This window comes from Quercus robur, chromosome 8 (genome assembly GCF_932294415.1).
Source record: "Quercus robur chromosome 8, dhQueRobu3.1, whole genome shotgun sequence".
In the NCBI taxonomy this organism is placed as follows: domain Eukaryota; kingdom Viridiplantae; phylum Streptophyta; class Magnoliopsida; order Fagales; family Fagaceae; genus Quercus; species Quercus robur.
The window spans coordinates 46,992,754-47,003,190 of NC_065541.1; the positions used below are offsets into that span (position 1 = coordinate 46,992,754).

A 10,437-nucleotide genomic window follows, 5' to 3' on the forward strand; every position below is an offset into this window, starting at 1 on the left:
ACCATCCACTACTATTAGTCAATTTTACACTAATTAAGTTATTTTTGACCCTAAGTATAAACCATATAGCATATACCTTATCAGAAACCCGAATTAGTACAAAGGAACTTGACCACTTTGCAAGTGGAAAAGGCAATATAATTAAAACAATTTAAACCATATAATAACCTAATATCTATCATTCAATGTCCTGTTGGTCTTCATATTATTTTGCCTTGATACATTTGCAAGATATTACCACCCCTACAACTAGGAATTGGAAACAAATAAGAACAAATTCAATTTATACATGTAAGAAACAATAAGAACTTGGAAACATGGTAATTAACTTCGCCGAGAATATCAGGCACTAGAAGAACCAACAATCTGTCCAGTTATATGGCCCTACTAAACCTAGCCATCACTACGTAGGTAATTACGAGGGAAAGGAAGAAACTTCTTCTATGAAATTGAAGATATAATATTTCACTAAATATAGTTTCCAATGGCAGATAACATCTAACATAACCTGAGAAAGCCGGCTCTTTCAGGGAAATCACTCCCTCACCTCATTCTTTTTACACAACCCGGAGGGGTCTTATCCCAGTCCCTGGAAAAAGCCTTCCTCTGCGCATATTTCTTCATTTCACCAAAATATCTCTTGACGCAACTTTCTCTTCAGCTGTTCTTTAATACATCCTCGTCATACCATATTGAACAGTCCCAACCTTTCTGTGGGTAGCTGCAGTTGCAGCAGCTGCAGAAGCAGCACTAATCCCACCATATTGAGCCTTTGCCTGAAGCAAGTTTGTTTCTATACCTATTCGATCATCCATGTGTTCTACCTTGGTCACTCCTGCCCTTGTCATAAAAAAGGGGTTGTTATCGATGTTGATAGCAATCTCCGGTGCTAATTTGGCAGCCATGCCACATTGAGGGGCTTGTTTGACTTGCGAGGACAAGTCCCTTTGAGATTCTGTCACTGATCTTTCTTGATTTCCATTGCTAGATTTGCGATAATAATATGCAGGAGGGACCGCCTGAGGAGGCAGGACTGCATTTCTGATTACTGTTCTTGGGTCGTAGGCATCCTTGCCGTTTCCATTCTCGTATGGTACAACTGGCCCAACAACTTTTCCAGGTTTGGCTGAACAGAAACAAAACAAATTCAGTCAAAATCTAAATGAACATATATATTATAAAAAAAAAAAAAAAAAAAAAAATGAAACTAGCCATTGTGATCACAAATGCAAAGGGAAGGGAGTACCTAGTGGAATCCTCTGTGATGCCTGCATGCTCCTCATTACATTCATAGATATTCCATCTGTATCTCTGGAATTTTTGTTGTAAGCCTCCTCTCCAGTTTGGCGATCTTTGTAGGGAGGGATGTATGGTTGTTCTTTGGGAGGGATTGCATTCGAGTGTACAATTGTAGACCTGTGAAAATCATTATTGAAGAATTAAATTTCATGACCACACGAAGTAAATTATTGTGCGTGTCAGACTTGGACATATAATATTTGCCCAATAATGCAGCTGTAGGCCAAATATGTCCTATCATCATAGTATTAAAGGCATCCATAAGGGTGAAATGAGAAACTACATCACACCCTATCTTATTATGTGTTTCCAGAAGAAAAACAAGGGGTGAAATTTGTAACAATACTGCACGCCCAAATGTGCACACACCAATGCATGCATTTATATATTTGGCCTACCTCCATCACACCAAAATTATCTTATGCACCTGCTCCTCTCACAAGTCTGTGGGCCCCACAGACGTGGGAGCCACATTTTTGTGAGAGGCCCACTCCATGAGATATCCCATCAGATGCATACACACTCGAATGTCAATACAAAAGCCTCTTTCCACATGGCCCCTTTTCCCCAGCATCCTAAGCATGTGCCTAAACTCCCTGCCCACCCCCCCCCCCCCCCAATGCGCACGCGGGGGCCCCCTAAAGCAAACACACACTTCAATGTCAAAACCTCTTTCCACATGGCCTTCCAGAATCACATGCCCTTTGTTTTCACTTTTCACTATTGAAGGTTTCACTAGCAACAATAGAATAAAAGGGATAAGCCGTTAATTAGAAAAATAACATTTTTCCCAGTGTTAACAATTACAAATCTATTACTATCACTTCAAATATATAACTAATGAGCTCTAGCCCCACAACACACACACACACACACACACACCAGTATCAAAAATTGCGAGAAGACTGTCTTTAGTTTGTCCAGAACTATCGGTATGACCACCGAAAGACTCGAGGAAATTCAGCAAAAGAATGTTTTTTACCTAGGAAGGGACACGTGCTTTCTTTCAAGTGGAATTACTGGCCCACTCTTACCACCATTTTCCTCAAGATATGCAAACTGTTTTCGAAATTGATCAACAGCACTGTAAAGAATATGCACCGGAAATCAGTAGAAAGTAGGCAGAAAGATCTTTAACACATCTTCTCTGTATAATAAAAACAGACAATGGGAAAGCAACCAAGAGAATTAGAACCTTGGATAGAGAAAATTAGTCCTTTCAGTCCCATTCATGTAGTCTTTCAGTAGTTGAGGATGGTACTCTAGTATCTCTCGGAAAATTAGTTCCCGTATATCCTCCTTTGTGACCCTTCGCCTCTCAAATTCAAATTCCATCTTTGTAATAGGCTGGCAGGAAGGCTCCCTCTCAACTTTCGCCAGTCCCTTGAAGTAAGGATCAGCCAATGCCTAATATAAAACCAAGCAATAAATATCAACTCATTTACAATATTTAAAACAAAAACACCAAGGCAGAATATGTAATTATCAAAAAACCATCAAAGCAGCATATGCTAGACAAATTGCATATGATACTTAATTCAAGGTTTTCAGAAGCAAGATAAAAGCATAAAACTATGGTGCACACGGATATGGCACAATCCTATAAGACAAACCTCTTCAGCTGTAGGCCGGTCCTTTGGATCAAAGGCAAGCAATCTTTCCAATAGTCGTAATGCTAAAGGATCGGCATTTGGGAATTTTTGTTCAAATGGCACAAGCTGCTTTTTCCTCATGCTAGTTAAGTATCTCCTTGCCTTCTCATTACGAACCTGCATCCAACACAAGAAAATTTATGGTAAAGCATAGTTTTACACACAATTTAAATTGAGCAACATGAACCAAGGATACACAAGTGCACACACAGAGGGGAAATAAAAAGGCATACCCGAGAAATGGTATCTAATGAAGGTGTTCCAAGCAGATCAGTCATCAAATCCAGCTGATGTACAACATTTTTTCCAGGAAAAAGTGGCTTCCCAGTTAATACCTCGGCAAATATGCAGCCTATACTCCATATATCAATTGCAGGTGTATACTGCATCCAGATGAAATATAATATGAGTGTAGAAATAATGAGTTTGACTTATGCAAGAACTAGACCTAGACTTCAGAAAATTACTAGAACAAGAAGATATACTCCCCAGCATTCCAATACGTTTTAATATATTGCACAATGCTGCCATAGAAACTTCACTTCTTTTACTTTCTTAAGTCAATGTGTGATGATTTAAAAGATTAGTGTAATTATGTCACCTTGTATTGTTTGAGTTAGAATCTTCCGTATTTTAAATGTATTTCCCAGTTTCCCTCAAACAGCAGATGTTATTGCGACCTTCATCCATAATTTTATCAAAACCAAAACTGATCCCACAAGCACTTTTCCATGCTAAAATAACCATTTGCGACCCATATGTCCTAACATATAACCTTATCAAACTCATAGGGATAGTGTTGACCTTGCAACTAAGGAATAAAAGAAGAAGAAAACTTGAAGGTTAAAACAGAAGAAAGGATTGCTACACATTTAGTGGCCATTACTATCAGATCCAAGTTCATAATGGGTCTGATTTAGGATAAGAAATGTCACTTGAAGCACAATTTGAAGGGATGACTATCATACCATGATGATGACATCAACAAATAATCAATACGATCTTTCCCCAAAATGATTTTACATCAACGAATAACACCACTACTTTTGAGGTCATATATCTTCACTAATGCACCGATTTTCATTCAAAGAAAAAGCTCATTAAAAGTTTTAAAACTGATAGATGGAGCATAAACTGCTAGACAGGTCATATGTCCCAAGGATCACATCAAATCACAAAATCTAGCTCACAAACACCCTGAGTCATGCAGTTATAATGTTATATAAGCTAACAACCGGTCACAATTGGAGCTCCTCATACTCACTTAGATAGCCCAAATTGACCTAGTACATCACCAAAATAGCACTCAACAACAACACACACTCGTACAATCCTCTATCCAGAACAATCCACACAATCAAGGTATCACAAGGAACATCTCAAAATCTTAGAAAATAGAATCCTAAATAGTAGGAAAATAAAGGAAAAATTCTTTGAAGATTCTATTCTTAAAAAAAAAAAAAAAAAAAAAAAAAAAATCCCATAATACCAGCTAAAAAATGTGATTGAGATATTTTTGGAAAAAAAGCTCATAATAAATGGAGGGTTTAATGCATTCATTAGCTAAGGCTATTTCCTTTTCTGACCCAATCTCATGCGAGTCCCAAACACATTGAAAATTAATAATAATAATAATAATAAAAGCATTATATACTTATATTGGCATATACTTTTCTGCAAAATTCAAGAACACATTCTCCTATGAAACAAACACAGCCTTATGTACCAACTTTCATTAAGGCTGCACTTGTTTTGGCTGAAAATATTTTCTGGAAAATATCTTACCCAATTTCAGGAGTTTGGCCCCACTGAAATGGTGTTCAAATTAGCTAAAAATAATTTCTAGTTTGACCGTAAAATAGCTCTAAGAGGTCAAAACAATATGTGCCTCACTGAGAACGACCCCCACCCACCACAACCCACAGCCCAACCCACCACCCCACTGCTGGCCTGCCGTTGCTCCTACTGCCTAGCTGCCAGTCATGAGCCACTGTTTGGCAAGAAGCAACCAATCTCTCTCTCTCTCTCTCTCTCTCTCTCATTGTGGTGGGAGATAAGGACATTGGATTTTAAACACTCAATAAAATATTTAACATCATACCTTCGAGAAAAATGATCCACAAAGCTCTGGAGCTCTATACCATCTTGTAGCAACATAGTCCTGTAAGTGTGAAATAAAAATTACTTGAATTGTTAATTTATTAGACTGGACTTTCAAATAGACATGAAAACTAATAATATTTTTACACAAAAATAGTGCAGAGTAAGAAATTTAATAAATAAACAACAGATGTCTAATATTTTTGAATAGCATACCGTCCAAAATATTGTTGTAGGTGTATCACTGAATGCGACTCTTGCTAAACCAAAATCACAGATTTTAAGTTTACAGTTTGCATTTGCCAATATATTCTTCGGTTTTAAATCTCGATGGTAGACGTTTGCTGCACCCATGTAGCCAAATATCAGATATGAACACATTCAACAAAACCCTAAGCACTATCTCACCAACCTCTCCCCCTAATAAATTACTAATTGTTCCTAAAGCTTAAATAGTTAGGAAAGAGTGACTTTAATCATTTAACTATAATGTTAGCACTTCCTCTCACTTGTGGACCCACACTCTCCCTTAATAAGTGGGGTCCAACATGTTGGATTTTAAATGAGAAGTGGAGTAGAGATAGGGTTCGAACTTAGGAACTTCTACTCTGATACCATTATAAATTACCAATTGTCCCAAAAGTTTAAGGTGTTAGGATATGGTGAATCTAATCATTTAACCATAATTCTATGAGCCACCCACCCCATAACCAAAAAAATGCCACCCAGCAACACATAACATTCAGGGGGAGGGGGAGGAAAAATAATGTGGTACACAAAATTCAATGAAGCAAGATTGTACAAGGGAACCATTTCCTAAATGTATGGGTAGAATTGAAGGAAGCGACAACCATAGGTTTCAGCCAGCCTAAACTACTCAACTATGACATTTAAGATTGTCACATTCTGTTAATAAACTAACTTTTGCTTTTTATTGAGATTAAGAAAAGTCAAGATCAAGGGTAAAGGTATCAGGCAATTAGCTTAAAACAAGTACCAGTGTGAATATACTTCAAGGCACGAAGTAGTTGGTATAGGAAAAACTGATAGTGTTCTCGTGTCAGGTCATCATTGGCTTTGATGACTTGATGAAGATCTGATTCCATGAGCTCAAAAACAACATAAATATCTTTGAAGTCCCTTCTAGAGGGTGGAAGCATAATGTGTTTAATTTCAACAATATCAGGATGTCGTAGAAGTCTGAGCAGCTTTATCTCACGAAGAATACGCGCAGCATCAGATATGTGTTCAAATATATCATGTATTTTCTTTATTGCCACTTTTTCACCAGTATGAGTGTCAATTGCTGAGCAAACAACGCCATAACTTCCTTTTCCAATAACTTCCTGAATTTTGTATCTATTGGCATCACCATATTCGGAGAAAAAGTCCATCTCAGTTGAATTCTGCAACATAGAAAACCCCAGATAAGACAAATAAACACCTTTCTGATGTTCATATTCTTCAAAGAGTCAAACCCCAAAAGTTAAGGCAACAAAAAAAAAAAAGATACATATATATATATATATGCTTATAAATAGAAAACAACACTGAAGCACATAAATTATGAAAATCATTATTTTTAATGAATAGAATACAAGACACAGACTCCAAACAAAATAGACTTGTCAACAGAAGAAAGTCTTAAAAAAAAAGATCATAGAAATGAAGCAAGCAACCCAACCAAGAGTGAATTTAGAAGTTATGTACACATCCAAAGCATTGCCAAATTGCCAATGGCATAAAGCCGGTAACTTGGTGAATTCATATCATTCCTAATAAGAAATGGCACTCCACTAGAAGTGCCCATACTAATTAATGCACATTTCATTAAATTTTATCCATATTGCAAGGTAAATCTGCTAATATAGAAAATTTCTTTCGTGCTTCTAAAAAACTTCAGGAGATATAGCATTTTATGATTCATTATGGTAAATCCTATTTTAGAAGGAAAGAGTAAGAAAATGCATAAATTAATTAATACGTTGATCCTATTAAGCCTTATCCATATCAGAAATTTTCTATATATTAGCCTCGGATTTAAAATCTCTCCTGAGATATTCTTATGTCTGTTTTATTTACGTATATATCCTATGATTGTACACACTTACTCCCAGGAAACATTTTCACATTAATTTTAACACACATATATCCTTCACTCTTGCAAGCCTTTGTAGATCTGCTATTCTTTGCTCTTATAATTAATGCCACAGAAAAGAAGAAAAGGAAAAAGACAATATGCAATTTGTTCAATTCAATATCAAGTTTCTAAAACTTTGACTCTACTCTCCCCAAAACCAGTTCATATCCAGAATTATATGACATATTTAGTGATTATAGAGTAATATTATTCTCTATCTCCCCCTTATCTGATTCAAAAAACAATTCAGCAAATTAGAGTATTCAAACTCAAACTCAAAATTAAATAATAATAAATAAATAAAAATTATCAGCAGAACTGCTTAAGATTCTCAAACGTGAATCATCCGTAATGATCAAGCTTCTAATTGTCAGGAAAAATAACCATGCTTAAATACCAGAAATTACCTCAAATTCCCTATAGAACTATTTCGTCGTTCTTAGAAGACAGAATCCAATTAACATCCATAGATTCAGGCAATGGAAAATCAATTCCAATAAAAAAATAAAAAAAATTAAAAAATAAAGAAAATCAAAAGAATTATTTAACAAAACATGATACCAAAGAACCAAAAATTTCTAGGGGGAAAAAGAACTATTCCCTCAAAGAAATATCTAAGAGAGATGAAGAGTAAGGAGGAATAAATAGAAGTGGCATCTAACTAGACCCCAAGAGAAGCATAAGCATTAAATTCAGCGGATTGCATTCCAGAATAAGAATGAAACCCACTTCATTTAAAAAAGCAAAATTCGTTATTAACTTTTGCCGTTATCCATGACCACCATAACGCAAAACAAAACCAAAAGCTAAAAGCATTCAAGATTTCAAATTAGAAGCTAAAAGCATTCAAATCAAAGGACAGCGTCTCTCAATTATACACAACTTTATCAGCAGCATCTCCCCACAGAACCATTTACTATGTCACATCCCCAGCTAACAAAAATCCAACAAATCCCACTCACACCTTCAAACAAACAAGTACCTTTATAAAGCTCAATCTGCACAAATACCAAAACCCAGTTCCTAACTTTCACACACAAACATTTCCACAATCATCATTTACATATATAGTAACTTAAAAAAAAAAAGGGTAAAGTTCTTAATCTCTCCTTTATAAAACAGTAAAAATCCAATCTTGATTTCAAATCCAAGCTACCAAATCCCATAAAAGAAAAAAGAAAAGAATCCCACACACATAAACATGGAAATGGAAACTCAAATCCCAAGACAATTCTTTTTTAAAATAAAAACCAATCTTGATATGAAAGGAATCACCTTTTTCCTCTGATCTTGCTGCATTTTAAAGCAAACCCAGAACCCAGAATCCAAAAATTGAGCTGAAAAACCTGAGACCCAGTTGAGATCAGGAAGAAAGAGAGAAAACCCAGGTGTGAAAAATGGTTGAAAAGTAGAACGAAGCTGTCAGCTTTAGCTGAGCCTTAGCCACATTTGCCCCACCTACCCCTGCTCCGGATCACAAGCCCACAGTCCCTCCTTATTCTCCTTGTTCCTCCAAACCCCTTCACCAACATAGAAGAAGAACGACTATCCAACCCAACGCCAACAAATCCCTCATGCACTCTCTGCTCAGCAATCCCAAATTGTTGTTCCTTACAAACCCTTCAACAAGCAAGTTCTACCAATGATAACAAGTAACAACAACAGCAGCTATTACAAAGTACTCTCAAAGCTCAGAATTTGAGAGACTTTTGATAGCTGTGAGGCTCTCAGAGAGAGAGAGAGAGAGAGATCTAGATAACACCGACAAAATCAGAGAGAGAGAGAGAGAGAATAGAGGTGATGAAAAGAAAGAGATATATAAGGCATAAATCTAGGGGGGGAGAGAGAGAGAGAAAGAAAAGGGAAAGGGGTATTTTCGGTATTTCATGTGTTCGTTTTTGTCCATCATAAAACGTATGGATACGGATATTGCGAGTGGAAATACGGGGGTGGCATTTTCGTAGTTTTATTGAGAGGTAAGGGTGGTTAGGTAGGCTTTCCTTTTCTTTTTTTTGTAGGGTTACCGTTACTTTCCCAGTTTCTTTTCCCCTTCTTGGAGTTAGGGTATGTTTGGTTGGGGTGGTACCCGGGAAAGAAAAAAAGTTGGCACAGTTCCACGTGGAGGATTCTGATTGGCTAGTCAGAAAAGGGTTTCGAATTTTATTGATCATAAAATTAACATGGGTCATGACCATCATTAGATTATTATTACTATTAGTAGTCTTCTTTTTTTTTTTTTTTTTTTTTTAGCAGTATTACTATTAGTAGTCTAAAACAACGGGCCTTGATATGAATATATGATATTAGTTTTACTTTTTTAGAACAATTTGCAATCTTGAAATTTTAATTGTCACAAAATTTTTTATGTTGGTGTTTTCTTTATTAGGAAAGATGATAAGTATTATACGTAAACTCCAAAATTTTCTCATCATGGTTATGGCACCCCCAAAACCTTTTCCTTTAAACTTAGTTCTATACTGAATTTGGATGTGTTTTTATCTGGACAATATGTTAACATCTTTAAGAGGCATATTTATTTATTAAATAATATTTTATAGCATCATTTCCATATATAGAATAGTCTATTTTTTAATTTCATTTGACGTGACACACACTATTATTATTGTATTTAATTAATTCTATTCTTCTTGTTTAAAGAGACGAGAATACCTATTGATCAGTTGTGCTTACTTATTCATAACTCATATATAAGCACTGCCTAGAATCTAATGTGCGTGCTTTGTTGTGTTGCCAAATGCCAATAGTGTATGGTCTATGTGGAAAGCTAAAGCTAGCAAAGAAAGTGCATGTAGACGTGACTATATATGTTGCGTTTGATGTTCTCTTCTCTTTTCTTTTCTTTTCTTTTTTTATGAATTATACGCACTAGAATAGATGTTTCTGAGATTGTTGAATTTGCGGCTTTGGTATGGAACAAAATGGTGACAAAGAAATTCAATGTTTCATGGTGGACTGGTTCCATTTTCATTGGTGGAAGCAGACCAGGAAATGCTAAGAGAATTTTTTTTTATTGTGGGAATCTATAACTGGATTCTTGATTGTGATTATCCAAAGTTTGACAGAGTTTGAACTTTCTATATATATATATATATATATATAGCCACCTCTTAGATGAGCTTTATGTACTCATTGATAATTGTCGATCTTAGGAGTTAGGAGTCTCTCTCTCTCTCTCACTAATGCCTAAACAGTGCAATTGGTTTGAGGAAACACCCTTTTGTTTTG

General features: G+C 35.8%; 1 protein-coding gene across 1 annotated transcript; it reads right to left on the reverse strand.

Moving 5' to 3' along the window:
• Window positions 1-267: 267 nt before the first annotated feature.
• On the reverse strand, window positions 268-8,984 carry LOC126696707 (mitogen-activated protein kinase 20). The gene is made up of 10 exons (XM_050393394.1): window positions 8,467-8,984; window positions 6,049-6,457; window positions 5,268-5,395; window positions 5,053-5,112; window positions 3,185-3,334; window positions 2,913-3,068; window positions 2,495-2,706; window positions 2,282-2,383; window positions 1,247-1,416; window positions 268-1,126 (listed from the first exon to the last, which is right to left on the reverse strand). The coding sequence occupies exons 1-10, from the start codon at window positions 8,488-8,490 to the stop codon at window positions 669-671; spliced, it is 1,869 nt and encodes a 622-aa protein (XP_050249351.1). The 5' UTR covers window positions 8,491-8,984; the 3' UTR covers window positions 268-668.
• Window positions 8,985-10,437: the final 1,453 nt, after the last annotated feature.